The sequence below is a fragment of the Enhydra lutris genome, unplaced genomic scaffold (assembly GCF_002288905.1).
Source record: "Enhydra lutris kenyoni isolate GAN:26980312 unplaced genomic scaffold, ASM228890v2 scaffoldscaffold42, whole genome shotgun sequence".
Taxonomy (NCBI): domain Eukaryota; kingdom Metazoa; phylum Chordata; class Mammalia; order Carnivora; family Mustelidae; genus Enhydra; species Enhydra lutris.
Genome location: NW_019154126.1, coordinates 7767565 through 7783588, shown reverse-complemented (window position 1 = coordinate 7783588; position 16024 = coordinate 7767565). Strand labels below are relative to the sequence as shown.

The window sequence follows — 16024 nt, the reverse complement described above, 5'->3', positions numbered from 1 at the left end:
CGGCAGCTTCTAGGGTTAGCACAAGTTTCCAGGCTTTGGGCAACAGCATTCACCAACATTCACATCACTTGCATCAATACTGTTAAGGAGAGGCAACAGAGTTTAGCTATGAAACTGTAATTCCCTGTCACTCACTCCAGTGGCAGCCACGGAATTGGCAAACACTGCAGTTACTCTATCAGTCATGGCATAAGATAAATGATGTGCGCGGTATCTGAAGGCTGTATTATAAGCTGCTAATCTCTATAAAATGACAAATATCACATTCTTCCAGATCTAAAGTTTTAAATTTAAGGTAAGCTTGTACAAAATTTTTACCTTGGGAGAGTATCTAGGATATATAAGAGGCTATTTGTCCTTGGGTCAGTCACATCACCTTGCAGGCCAATTCTAAAGGATAAAGAAGGTACAAATAAAATAAAATTCATCAAGAATCTTCCTTACAGAAAGATACCTAGTCACTTTTAAAACATCAAAACTGAGAGAACTGAAATTAGTTGGTCTCCACAAAAAATATGATCATCTTTGTTGCTATAGAGAACAAAATGCATTTATTCACTTAATTAAAATGAAAAAAGCCTTGCCTATCTAATAAATATGCTTATTATAAAACAATATGCCAAATGACTTATATGAGGCAAAGAAGAACAAAATAATCAATAGGGAATAAAATCAATTACCCTCTTAAAATCACTTTGTTTAGAAAAGACCCACACAGGGGCGCCTGGGTGGCTCAGTGGGTTAAGGCCTCTGCCTTCATCTCGGGTCATGATCTCAGGGTCCTGGGATCGAGCCCCGCATTGGGCTCTCTGCTCAGCGGGGAGCCTGCTTCCCTTCCTTTTGCTCTCTTTGCCTGCCTCTCTGCCTACTTGTGATCTCTGTCGAATAAATAAATAAAAACTTGAAAAAAAAAAAAAAAAGACCCACACATACCACACACACACAATTGGTTGATGACACCTTTTGCTCTGTCCCACAGGAGAAAACAAAAGTTCAGATGAATGAGCTGATTGGGGAGGGTGGCAACATAGAGTAATGGCATTGATAACTAATCACCACCTAAGCAGACCATAGTAGGTAAAACCAAGACAATTTCGTCCAATGCAAAAGGTAAGGACATTACCTGAATGCTTGATTCTATAAGCAGGAGTTACAAGTTGGTTAGACTAACTAGGTCAGAACGGGACATGTAAATAGCCGGTGTCTAGACTAGTAATTAGATCTTACAAGTAAGATTCAGTGTGATCAAGAATCAAGCAGAAATGAAGACTTGGATTGGGCCTGGGTAGTAGAAACAGAGGACAGGGTTTAAGACTTGGGTACTTCCTAGCTTCGTTGCCTTAGATGAGTTACTTGATATCACTTGTCAGTTCCCTCATGCTTTCCAGCAGGGCCAGAATCATCTGGGGATCTGAGGCTCAGAGGGACACTTAGAGCGGACTTGAATAGATACCTCAGAAATCTTGGGTTCATCTCACCATGTCCCTTTCCTCTCAGCATTGCAATGCCGGCGGTATTACAGAACCAGTTACTGCTGCCATCAGCAGCTGCAGTTGGGCTGCTGGTGGTAGGGAAGACACAGGAGACCCAGTGCAGCAGTGATGAGGCTACACAGTACTGGGGCTGCCTTCTGCTCTGTACATCCTACTTACTATAGTTAAACAGGCCATATGCTCACATATGTTCGGAGGCATCTTTACATGGAATGCTCTCTGTATTCTCTGATGAATTCCCAATCTACTTTCAGGCACAGATACTGCCTCTCAAAGAACTCCTGTCTCCTGGTATATAGCAAGCCATTTTCTCCTCTGTGCTCTCATGGCACTTCTAGTGTTCATTTATTATATATTATATATCACATTATGATAATTATTTCTCAGTCATTCCCTTAAACTGTAAGCTCCTTGAGGACAGGAACTACCATATCAAAAGCAATGCCTGGCTTATAAGTGCACAATAATCCTTGGGGAATTAATTTCCTAGAGTTGTTCATATAAAGCAAAACTTAGGTGGAAATTAAGCATGAGAATATTCATTACATGTGATATCCCACTTAAAATCATCTTATACATTTACATAGGAACATATAAAATAACTGATAAATCCTGGCTCTGATATTTTCTAATTGTATGGCCTTAAAAAAGTTACTTAATCTTTCTGTGCCTCAGATTCTCACCTCTAAAATGATGATAACATTAACATCTAACCCATAGGCTCGTTAAATTAAATGGCATACTCTATGTAAGACAGAGGATTGTTACTATTATCTAAAATAATTAGAAATATCTAAATGAAGATGGATTAGTCAAGATTTCATCTAAGATATAATTCCCTGAAACACAGAAATAAATACTAGATAATAAAAAAAATGAACTACAAAATAGCTATAAAAAGTCAGATTTACTCTGTGTACATATGAATTCTGAGAAACATAAAATTCACAAATGCATTCTTGATTAGCTTTTAAATTTTACAGTTAAGTAATTTAGGAATTGAATATTATGAAAATTTACTTTATTAATCAGTTAAAAAGATTCCTGAATACTCATTAGTTTGATTAATTTAAGCTAACTTAGGTCAGAAATAAATACTGTATCTTGGGTAGGTATTAAAGAGGTCCATAAGGTCTCTGCCTATCTTCTATCGACCAGACTGCTTTGCTTATTTGGTAGTAATTGTTATTTCCTTTATGATTAATGCTGAATTATAAAAATGAGTAGATAAAAGGAATTATTTATGAAAATTGTCAAAATTATGAAATGCAGCTAATAGTCTTCAAAGTGTCCATGCTTGAAACTATGGTATAATTTGATTTAATGAATCCCTCGTAAGTACCCTTCCTCAACAGAGACATATTTATTATACATACCTGGTGAATGGTTGACAGGGAGGGCTCATTAAAATCATATTGAAAGACAATTTGTCAAACTCTTCTAGTGTTATGCCCTAAGGAACAAACATTTGGGGGAAAAACATTTAAAAAGATGCATAGAAGAGGGAAGAAGGAAAAATGTTAACTAATTATAACTGAATATATCAGAAATTATAACCCTTAATAGTTTTATTTTTAATACTCAAAAGTTTATATAACTTAACACTTTTTAAATTAACTTCAGTTAAACTAACTTTCCAAAGCAATCTTATGAAGGAAGTTGGAGAAGTAAATCGAAGCTATAAAAAACTAAGTGACTTCCTCTAAGACTCAGAACCGGCCAAAGCAGAGCTGGAATGTTAATTTCCTGAATCCTAAGTATTTTTGCACCTCTGTGACACCTCAAGTCTAACAGCACTGTGTTTTCTGGAGTCAAACATTGAGAACTTCATTTTATAATTAATAAATTTTTAGCATAAGGCCTAAGAAGATTTTTAACACTTCTCTAGTGATAATATTTATTTAGGAAATGTGATATACTGACCAGTCACCATCCCTTCCATTTAGGTCTCTGTTAAAATATCACCAAATGAAAAAGGGTCCCATTTTCAGATATCCACAATGATTATACTGTTCTACAGTTGTGTATAGTCAAAAAACTTCAAAAGGTAACATAAGATTAATCAGTATAATCCCTACTGGGCTTAGCAGTTGAAAAATATGCTATTTTGCTTCTATTTTATATATCAGAAGATAAATACAATATAGTGGTCCCTCCCTTATCTGTGGTTTCGCCTTCCAATTTCAGTCAAACCCAGTCAATCAGGGTCCAGAAACAGATGATTCTCCTTCTGACTTATGGTCAGGTCATCAGTGGTCTAACCCCAATGTCACAATGCCTACGTTATTCACCCCACTTCACCTCATCATGTAGGCATTTTGTCATCTTACACTATCACAAGAAGGGTGAGTACAATATGGTATTTTGAGAGAAAGACTGCAATCACAGAACTGTTATAAGGTATATTGTTATAGCTGTTCTATTTTATCATTATTGTTAATCCCTTACTGTGCCTAATTTATAAATTACCTTTATCATAGGTATGTATATATAGGAAAAACACGATATATATACAGAATTTGGTACTATGTGAGGGTTTAGGCATCCACTGGGGGTCCTGGAATGTATTCCCACGTGGATAAGGGGGTCTGCTGCACACAGAAACAAGTCATGGGTTTTCCAATTCTCATTCAGCACTCTTAGTATATAAGCTCAGCTAGAAACAAGCAACCAGACTAGAATCACAACTTTCTTAATTATGACGCACTTCTAAGAAACTCAAGGACATGAATAAGGCAGGACAAGCTCTATTCTGAGTTCTGTAAAGAGTGAATTAACCTGGGGAACACATTGGTTGTCTCTACTGTATTAAAAGTTTGAATGTATGTGTCTATCATTTTTAAATCACAGGCTTTGAAATAGTTTTAGATGTATATGTAACATAAAAACAAAATTAAATATTGAAAAGTTCCTGCAGCACCTCTGAATCCCTGGGTCCTCGGGAAAACAATGTGCAAATCATACACTGACTAGTCTGTCAGAAAACATGGGGCAGAGCATTTCAGTCAGACAGCACATCATACTCAAGGCAGAGAGCCTGTCAGCACAGGGCTATTGTGATCAGCAACTTACTGATGTCTTAACTGAATATGGATGGATTAAAGCTACATTTCTAAAACTAAGGTAAAAATAAAACAACAATCTTTTACATCAGGAATATCCTTTGTCTAGAGTCTGGAGGGAGTAAACAGAGTTACTGCCTCCAATACAGGATGGCATAAAAAATTACAATTTTAAAGGATTCTTCAAAATAGTGATTTTTTTAAAAAAATTCAAATGATAGGGCAGGTATACAAGAAATAATTACTCAAACCATTCACAACTTTATTTAACCTGGCATTCAAAGGCATTAAATGTGTTGAAATTCAAGAAAGTAGTTATGGAGATATACAAATTATCTTTAATAAGTTGATATTTGAAACCTAATGGAAATCTATTCTTTTTCTATAACCTGGCCATACAAGTCATAAAAACCCCTTTGCTTTCAGAGGACATGAGGTCAACTCAGTGTGGTAGCACTGTTTATCACATGTTGATGAGCAGTTTTACTGGTCTTGTTACTAGCTTTATTACTTCTTTTTGCACAAAGTCTCCTGGCTATGCTTATATTTAATTGTCATAAACACTTTAGGAAAAACTTGGTAGGTTAGAAAACAACATTTGACAATTTTAATAAATTTTAGTTTATCTAAAGGGAACTAAAATTTGTACAATATTCAGTCATACTTCCAATTTTTCAAATATCTTTTATTCCCACGTGGGTCATGCAGATTTTTTTGTTACGTATTTGTCGGTGCTTGTAAGTTTCCTATCTGTACGAGAAATAGAAACTTTATTATATTTTCTAACATGTCTTTGTTTGTATATATAGGAAGCTACTGGCTATCGTATTTTTGTAAACAACCCCCTTCTCAAATGCACTAATTGTTCCTCATACTCTTTTTAAGGATAGTATTTTTTTTTGTTTTCCAGGCCTATACAATTATTCTTTAGAATCCTCCTTAATATTTATATGCTATTTCTCCCACATGAGTACATTACCTAACAATCCACAACAACATTAAATAACAGTCCCAGAGGTAGACATCCTTGTTTTGTTCATTATTTTGGTGAGAATGCTTTTAAAGTTTACCATGTAGCATGCTACTGGATTTGGAGATACATGTGCATGTTTGTGTTTAAACAGAAATATAAACACACATACACACAAAGCTAGTAAATGACATAAACATCTGCAACAGAATGCATTTGTCCTAATTTTATTGAGAGATTAAAACCAAATGGAAAAGTGCATTTTGTCAAATATTTTCTAATACAAAGTTTTGCTCTTTCCAATTATTAACATGTTGAATAATAGTAATAGAATTCCTATGTACTAAATCACTATTATACTTCCCAAAACAAAATCTATTTTAATTATGCTACATTATTCTTTGAATGTACTTCTGATTATTTGATCATATTTTACTTAGAATTACTGAGTTTATATTCATAAGATAATGATTTTCTATTTTGTGGCTCACAGTATATATCCAATAAAAACTGAGTAGATATTTCCTACCATTTCCTGCTCTATGAACTCTGATGTTATCTTGTGCATAAATACGACAAACAGATCTTTCTTGAGGACTGTGTTAATCATCACTATAAAGTAACTTTCTATGACTCTTAAATGCTCTTGCTTTGAAATCCATTCTAACAAATACCTATTTTGAAACTGTTATCCTTTGTGACCTTTTGCCTGGTATTTGTCGGTGTTCTTAGCCACAATATGTTGTTCATTCAACAACGTTCATAAAGTAATCCACCAACATTTCAGAGCATCTACTATATATGCCAGGCACTGTGCTAAGTCTGTGACAACAATGAACCACCAGACAAGGTTTCTGCTCGTGTGTAGTTTATATAGTAGTGACTAGCAATTCCTCATTTTCTACCTAGATGAATTACAGACTTAAGTTCAATTTTACTAGTTATTTTATACCCAAGGAGTCCGGCTCCTGGTTATAACGCTCTCTGTGATTTCTCGGGCCTGTGGACAGTTACAAAGGCTTCTCCCCGCAGGCCTTGAGGGGAGCTACCCTTCACACTCCAGAGTTGGAACACGGTCAGCACATTGAGTTTCTGTGGGCCACTGCAGTCAAGGATTCAGGCGCCCTAGCCAGCACATTCTTCATATATTTGCATGTCTAGTTCTCTTTATCTGAGGCCTTGGGCAGAGGTCCACTGCACACATCTCTCCCAAGCCCTCCTTATGGGAGAAGGTGGTGGAACTCTGGAAGACACTTCTCCCCATTCTGGCTGATACTCAGCACTTTCCTTTCCTAGCCCTCCTCCTTTACAACTCCCCTCAAGGCCAGGACTGCCCCAGATGGTAAGCTGATCCCCACATCTATACTGACATACCGGCTCTCCCCCAGTGCACTGTGGCTTGGGGAAATGGAGCAGGGCGCCCAGGCGTTTTCTCTTACTTTACAGATGTGCTTATATCACCACAGTAAGTGATAAAGGCTTTCTCTCTCATTTTTGTCTCGCGTGCCTTAATTAGCTACTCTGTCTTTCTCAGCTCAGACAAGCTTCTAACAGTAACATCAAATAATGTCCTAAAAATCCATAGTTTCATTTATCTTTCAAACAGACATATTTTTTGAGTCTCACTTTCTTCTCCTATGTCAATCATATTACTATATCTACACTGCAAAGATTCACAACATTTTTAGCCGGTTTCTAAACATAATTTCTTTCCTAACATGGCAGCTTTATTCCTGGGTTCTCAACTTGGATTCATTTCTTGCTTAGATTAAGTGAATGAGTCACTTTTTCAATACAGGCCCACGAATACTACAGTTCATGAATCGTTGTAGATTTTATTTTAGGAATTTCTTCCCTCTGTTTCTGTTAACATTTTTATTCCACTTATTTTATTGTCTTCCCCAGAGGTACTAATTATTTTTATTATAGATCATTTTTGTCTCCAGTAGTTATCATTTATTTTGCAACATTAGCTCTGTACTTCTTTTCAATTTTATTTTGCTTTCTTTTTCTCAAGCTCTGTCCTTCATGATTGTTTGCAGAACAGTCCATTTTACATTTTGCTGCTCTGACATGACTTTCATTTCTATAATGGTTTTATTTTTCTCCACTTTCTTTTTTCCCTGACTACTGACACTTTTCCAGTCCAATTACGGTCTTACCATTGCTTTGTGAGCTGTTGTATGTATTTATTCGAGCTCTTGTTTTGAAGATACCATGTTTGATTTAATGCCTAGTTCATGGAGGCATGTATGTGTGAAATTTTCTTCTGCTTCTTAACATAATTTTCTGTTATATATTCTGCTTTTTGTTTACATTTCATACATTAACTTAAAAGTACAATATTAGTATAGCCTCAAACTGGTTCCTTTCTCGTTATTATTCATTTTTTAATGGAGGCCACCTGAATAGAGGAGTTTGCTGGAAGATGAGGTGAAATAGGTACTTTGTGGCCACTCTGTTTCTGGGAAGGACCTGCACTAGCCTTTATCGTAAGAGCACGCCTCTGTCCCTAACCCATGATCTTACATTCAGGGCAAGCAGGTAGTCTGTCGAGGTTTGATAGCACATTCAGCCTAGTGATTTGGGTTTTTCAAATCTCTCTTCTCTTGACTTGGAACAAACTGCCAGGTGCATTTGGTCTTCTCCCTTGCCATTCTCTCCTTCTGGATTCTGCACAAGATACGTGGAGGTTTGCCTGTGATTTTGCCATCCTCATTCAGTTGTCCCATTTCCATTGCATTAGACACTATTCTTCATAGTTTTCTTTCTTATTTTGGCTTATTCTAAATCCTATTTTTATTATTGATGGCTTTCCATCCCCCTTTCCCTTCTTTTCTTATTTCTATTAGGAAAAGGGATAGAGTTTTAAAATAGAATTATCTTTTTATGCCACATTCAATCAGAAATCCCAAAGAAAACTGTTTACAAGCATATTGTAAACCCTAGAGTAGCCACTAAGAAAATAAAATAGATATAAATAATAAGGTATACCTAATAAGCCATTAGTAGAGAATAATAAAATATTAATAGATCAAAAGGCAGAAAAAGAGGGATAAACAAAAAACAGATTGGCAAAATAGAAAACAAATAGCAAAGTAGTAGAATTAAATATAAAAATATTAATAACAAGATTAAATGTAAATGGTACAAACACTCCAATTAAAAGGTAGACACTGTCAGTCTGAATAAAAAAGCAAGACCCAACTATACATGTCCACTGTAAATTTAACTTAAATACAAAGATACAAATAGGATAAACTTTAAAGGATGAAAAAACATAAACATGTAAATGTTAATCATAAGAAAGCAGACTAGCTATACTAATATCAGGAAAAGCAGACTTCAGAACAAGAAATACTTCTTGGGGTTAAAAAGGGACATTTCGAGAAGCATTATCAACAATAGCCAAACTATGGAAAGAGCCCAAGTGCCCATCAACTGATGAATGCATAAGAAGATCACACACAAACACACAAACACACACACAATGGAATATTACTCAGCCAAGAAGAATGTAATTTGCAACGATGTGGATGGAGCTAGAGTGTATTATACTAAGTGAAATAAGTCAATCAAAGAAAGATAAATAACATATGATTTCCCTCATATGTAGAATTTAAGAAAACAGATGAACATATGGGAGGGAGGAAAAAGAGAGAGAGGACAACAAACCATAAAAGGCTCTTAATGACAGAGAACAAACCAAGGATTGATGAAGGGAGGTGAGCAGGAAATGGGCTAGATGGGTGATGGGTATTAAGGAGGGCACTTGTTATGATGAGCAATGGGTGTTGGGATAAACCACTGAATTCTACTCCTGACACCAATATTGCAATGTATATTAACTAATTAGAATTTAAATAAAATCTGGAAAAAAAGGGGACATTTCATAATGATAAAGGGGTCATTCAATTAAAAAAATTATAAAGTGTAAACAATAAGAGCTTCAAGATAAAATGAAGCAAAAACTGACAGTTCTGAAGGAAAAGGCACATTCACAGCTGTGGTGAGAAATTACAGCACCCTTCTCTCGGCAACTGATAGAAAAAATCAGTAAGGATACAGAAAAATTGAACATTATCAACCAACTTGACTTGACATTTACAGAGCATTCTATCCCACAAAAAAAAAAAAAAAAAAAGAATATATTCTTTTCAATACCATATAGAACATTCACTAGATAAATTGAATTCTGGGCCATAACACAAGTCTCAACAATTTAAAATAACTGAAATTATACAAAGTATGACCAAAATAAAACAGAAATAAGAAATCAATAACAGAAATAACAGAAAGATACCTGAAAATATTATGACTATTTGGAAATTTAAATCCATACTTATAAATAACACATGGGCTAAAGAAGAAATCAGAAGGGAAATTGGAAAATATTTTGAACTATAGAAAATCAATAAAACATATGAAAATTTGTGGAATGTATCCAAAATTTAGGAAAATTTATAGCATTAAATATTTATATAAAAAAGGAAAACAAGCAAGTCAGTCATCTAAAGTCCCACTGTAAGAAGTATTTAAAAAATAAATTAAATGAAAAGTAAGTAGAAAGAAATAATAAAGATGAGCAGAAATTAGTGAAATAGTAAACAAAAGGACGATAGTATCAATTGCATCCAAAGTTATTTACTTGAAAAGGCCAATAAAATTGGTAAGCTTCCAGCTTCACTGGCATTTTATAAATTACTAACATCAGGAATGACCTATAGTATGCCACCAAAGAGTTCACATATAGAAAAAGGGTATAAGGAAATATGAAAAAATCCAGTGAGTACACGTGACAAATCAGATAAAATGGATAATTTCTTCAAAGATCACAAATTTCTAAAACTAAATAAAAATATAAATAGGAAGCCTCACTAGCCTTATAGCAATTAAATAATTAAATTCATAGTTAAAACCTTCTCATAAAGAAAACTTCAGGCCAGATGACTTCATTAACTAAATTCTATCAAACATTCATAAAGGAACTAATACTTGTTTTTCAAACTCTTCCAAAAAATACAAGTCTAAAATAACCCTAATACTGAAACCATACTGAAACACTGAGTAGCAATAACAAATCACCTATGAAGCTAAATGTAAAATACTTAACAAAATATTAGCAAACTGAAACCAGCATTACCTAAAATAGGTGACAGATAATGACCAAGTAGGATTTATCCCAGAAATGTGATACTGACTTAACATTCAAAAAAAGAAATTAATACAATCACCATATTAAGAGAACAAAGGGGCAAATGACATAATCATGTCAAAAGATGTGATACAGACAGCATCTGACAAAATTCAAAACCCATTCATTATAAAAATTCTCAGAAAATGTAATAAAAGGACACTTCTTCAACTTGGTAAAATACATCTATAAAAAATCTACAACTAACAACATCCCAAATGGTAAATGACCGAATGCTCTGCCTCTAGGTTCCGAAAGAAGGCAAGGATATCCAATATAATCCTATTTAATCAACACTGTACAGAAGGTCCTAGACAATGCAATAAGACAAGAAAAAAAGTCACACTGATTGGAAGGGAAAAGTAAAACTCTTATTCTCAGACAATATGATTGTGTATGTAGAAAAAAATCCCCAAAAAAGCAAAGCTATCAGAACAAGTCAATATAACAAAGCCACAAGATACAAAGTCAAGGTTGATAAACAAAAATAAGTGTATTCCTATATGTTAGCAATAGGAAATAGTTGTAAAATAGTGGTATTTAAAAAATACCATTTACAATAGTATCAAAACCCACAAATATTTAGGGATAAATTAATTAACATAGTGCAAGATTTGTATAACAAATATTACAAAATAGTGCTCTTATAAATTAAAGAATACCTAAATAATTAAAGAGAAATACTATGTTCATGGCCTGGAAGACTCCACTTTATTAAGATACCAATTCTTCTAAAACCAATCAGTGCAATTCCAATAAAAATAGATACATTTTTTAAGAAATTGGCAAGGTTATTCTGAAATTTACATTGAAGTGTAAATGACAAGGCAGCCAAAATAATCTTGAAAGAAAAAACAACAGCAATTTGAGAACTTATGCTACCTGAATTCAATACATATTATAAAGCTATAATAATTAAAATAATGTGCTACTGATATTGTAAAGCTATAATAATTAAAATAATGTGCTACTGGTATAAGGAAAAACATATACATACTACTGAAGAGAGGGTCCAGAAACAGACACACATTTATGACCTAATTTTTTTTTATAAAGGTGTCAAGAAAATTGATGAAAGGATAGTCATTTCAGAAAATGGTAAAAGAAAAAGAAAGAAAGAAAGAAAGAAAGAAAGAAAGAAAGAAAATGGTGCCAGGATAATGTTATATGCACTTGGAAAAAAAATGACTTACTTCAAAATACACACAAAAAATAATTTTAAATGGGTCATAAACCTAAATGGAAAAGCTGAAACTATAAAATTTCTGGAAGAAATGAGGGAAAGATGGGGTAAACAAAAAAATTTTAGAATACTCAGAAATGTGATCAAAAAACAAAGAAAGATAAATAACCTCTGCATTTTGAGGAAATGAAAAGTGAAGGAAATGAAAAGACAAATTACTAAACTGGAGAAAATCTGTTATACAGATTTCTGACAGACAACCTGAATCCAGAACACTTAACTCTTACAATGAAATGATGATATTACAAACATACGAAATAATAAAAATTGGGCCACAGATTTCATTACAGAAGAAAACACAGAAATAGCCAATAAGCACAAGAAAAGATATACAACGTTATTAGCCATCGGGGAAATGCAAATTAAAATTATCATACACAAAAGAATCCCAATAGCACAATAGGCTCACTAGAATGGCTAACATTTTTTTTAATATTTTATTTATTTATTTGACAGAGAGAGATCACAAGTAGTCAGAGAGGCAGGCGGGGGGTGGGGAAGCAGGCTCCCTGCTGAGCAGAGAGCCTGATGTGGGGCTTGATTCCAGGACCCTGAGATCATGACCTGAGCTGAAGGCAGAGGCTTAACCCACTGAGCCACCCAGGTGCCCTAGAATGGCTAACATTTTAAAAATTAACAATATCAAGTGCTTGTAAGGATGTGAAACAACTGAAACACTTAAACATTGATTATGGGAATGTGAAATGGTACAAACATGCTGGTAAATAGCATTTTCTCATAAAATTAAAGAAACCTACTATAGGACCCAGCAATTCCAATTCTAGGTATTCATCTCCAAGAAATGAAAACAAAGGTCCATACAAAAACCTGTACATGAATGTTCACAGCAACATTTTTATATAGCCAAAAACTGTCAAACATCATATGAATGGATATATACACTATAGTACATAATATTCCACTGTATAGAATATTACTCAGCAATAATAACAAAAAAAACAGACTACTTACTGATGTGCAAAACAACATGTGTGAATTTTAAAAAAACATGCTAAATAAAAAAGTTACACCCAGAAAAATTACACTCGTGATATTATTTGTGATATACTGGAAATGGAAAATTTAATCTGTAATGACAGAAAGCAGTCATTGCCTGGGGTTGGGACACTGAGAAACACTATAGGGAATGAATGTTCTAAGTCTTGATTGTGGTGGTTACACCCTTGAATATATTAGTCAAAACTCAACTACACACAAATGAGTGCAGTTTACTGTATATAAATTATAGCTTCATGAGAAGTCTGTTATAAAATTTTTCACAAGAAAATGGGAGAAAAACACAACTTCAAATTATTTTTAAAATAATGTACATCAGTGTTAAATACTTTTGCAGAGTTGATCAATGTACTTTGAACCATTAATTTTGACGGGCTTGCTAAAATAAGTAGCATTCAGGGGCACCTGGGTGGCTCAGTGGGTTAAACCTCTGCCTTCGGCTCAGGTCATGAACCCAGGGTCCTGGGATTGAGCCCCGAATCAGGCTCTCTGCTCAGCGGGGAGCCTGCTTCCTCCTCTCCCTCTGCCTGCCTCTCTGCCTACTTGTGATCTCTGTCTGTCAAATAAATAAATAAATAAATAATCTTTAAAAAAAAAAAAAAGATTTTAAAATAAGTAGCATTCAATAAGTAATAGCCAGTGACTGTCTGCCTCTCTTGTTTTTATTCCTGTTATGTATATATATTGCATGACTATTGCTTGAAAGTAAAGAATTCAACAAAGTTTAATATCATTAAGGAACCATGCATTTAGAAGTCAGGCGTATTCTTACATTTCAATCCTTTTTCTCAGGGACCAAAATACTAACCTCTCTCATTCTCACTCTCTCAAACTGAAAATTAAAAATAAATAAGGGCAAAAAAAAAGCATGCCATCTTCTCACAGAATATAAAATGTTGATTCCCTTCTCCTAAACTTTTTCATTTATATATATGACTTACCCTCCAATGAAGACACCAGAAACCAGTATCTTACAGTGTTTTTCAATCACATTTTCCTTGCCATATATTTATTAAAACAATAAGCAACAGTACTTACTTCGATTGTCTTGGCCAGTAACTGTGTGTGAGGAAAATTGTACTTGTATACTTCGTTAGCAACAGTGTTTACATCAATGGCAGCCACCACTTGTGCAGGTATACAGCTTTCTGCAATGATAAATGGAATATCTTAAGATGTAACATCCTTAATACGAACTTGGTCATTTTACAGAGAAGTCAAAATCCAGAATTTTGGAGTACACGTCCTCACTTCCTCAATGGTCTAACTAGATCTCAGATTTCTAATGGACAACCAGGCCGGGGAGTTAGGTATGAAGTGGAATATTTGCAACTTCTGGTTCATCTCTCCAAATAGATTTCTAAAGTTATAAATAAGATCTAAATATTTTAGTCATTACCTCTTACATTTGCCTTCCTCACTCCATTAAGATATACACTTAATGAGTTAAATAGAAAGTTTTCCTAAGTTATAACAAACCAAAAATAGAAAAGGGAAGTATATTTTTAAAAACCGTTATCAGTTGGAACTCTATATAAATAAATTACCTACTGTTTGCACCTCACCTTTTAACATTAATATAAAGCTGCTTCCCAATATCACTAAAAATGCTTTTATGTAAGTTTTGGAAGTTTTTTAAACAACAGTTTTATTGGGATAACAACAGTTTTATGGGATTCACATACCATAAAATTCAACTGTTTAAGATTTAGGTAAGTTTTAACAACAATGAGCAATTAATTGGTGTCCAAAATAAAAAATACATAGACTAAAAATTTAAAATCTAACAGATCAGGACAGAATGTGAAAAGAGTAATGGAAACAATTTCAAGAGATGCCTTCACTGCCCTTCCCTCTCGCTGTTAAAAAAAATAATTTCGGGGTGCTTGGGTGGCTCCGTGGGTTAAGCCTCCAACTATTGATTTCTTCTCAGTTCATGATCTGGGTTAAGAGATCAAGCCTCATGTTTAGCTCTGCACTGGGCATGGAGTCTGCTTAAGATTCTCTTTCCTCCTCTCTCTCTCCCCCGCTCCCCCACTCTTTCTCTCTTAAAAAAAATAATTTTCAAAGTGATGTCGAAGAGTTTTACGGCAGTCAAAACATGAACTATGTAACATGTATAGCTGTATTACATTCTGCAATTACCACCCCCCTTGCACTTCTTACCCAAACACATACAAATGAAATGCTGTATTTCCCTGTCCCAAATCAGGAGAAGATATGAAGTTTTAAAAATAAAAGTATTTGAGACTTCTTAGGAAAACCACCAGAAAAAAATTACAAAATTGCACAGTACCTCAAAATAGCTATTTCTTTAATAACCATTTGCTGTTAAGAGTTAGCATAGGTAGACCAGATATCAAAAAATGACCAAAGACTTTGGATGTGAGGAGCTAGGGCTCTGGTAGCAGGCACCAAAAATCAAACTCAGTTCTCAAAAAATGGGTAAATAGGAAGGTTCACAGACACTCAGAAAATAATCACAACCATGTACTGAGGCCTAAAAGAGATGATGTCCAAGACAAAACAAGGGCATAAATATCTCTAAGTATTTACTGAATGTCTACTAGCCTCAAGACACTCAGCTAGGACCAGTTAGTTTTCTCCTAGTACTCTGCTGCCTTGTATGTAGGTCACTGGAAACTCTGAGGTCCAGTTGGTAATACCATAGGGTAGCCGCCTCCAACTGAGTTTAGAAATCAATAACTAGTTATTTGCCTTAGTATAAAGTTATAAATAATATCTTTGTCAAAGGCATCACAGAAATCCTGAAACATAAATCAAGAAGGCTTTTAAACAAATTAAAAATCAGTGTATAAGGATTATTTTGTAAAATCACAAACCTGTTATATTTCAGATCAAGAATTAAGTTACTTCTAAGCATTGTAAGAGAATTCAGAATTACATAAACTTCACTGAATTATTTTATTGTTCTGTTAAATATGATTATCTTGTTATTAACATGATGAAGCCTGCTTGCATTTCCACGATATACTCTGCAATCTGGGATTGCCTGGAGTTGGTTAATACAACTTTTCTCTTTTT

The 16024-nt window shown here is 34.2% G+C and overlaps 1 protein-coding gene across 6 annotated transcripts in view; it reads right to left on the bottom strand.

The window, feature by feature from the left end:
• The window catches only part of LOC111155600 (tRNA aspartic acid methyltransferase 1), a 52977-nt gene that overhangs the window by 16081 nt on the left and 20872 nt on the right, over positions 1-16024 (bottom strand). For 3 of the 6 annotated variants that reach the window (XR_002641150.1, XM_022515857.1, XM_022515860.1), the window contains exons 2-4: positions 14018-14127; positions 2870-2946; positions 319-390 (exon numbers count right to left, since the gene is read on the bottom strand). Coding sequence is in view for 5 of the 6 variants with exons in the window: in XM_022515857.1 (XP_022371565.1) it covers positions 319-390; positions 2870-2946; positions 14018-14127 (259 nt within the window). In the remaining variant the exon portion in view is untranslated. Of the gene's footprint in view, positions 1-318; positions 391-2869; positions 2947-8054; positions 8118-14017; positions 14128-16024 lie in introns of those variants that run through there. The other 3 variants (XM_022515861.1, XM_022515863.1, XM_022515862.1) reach the window with 2 other exon arrangements.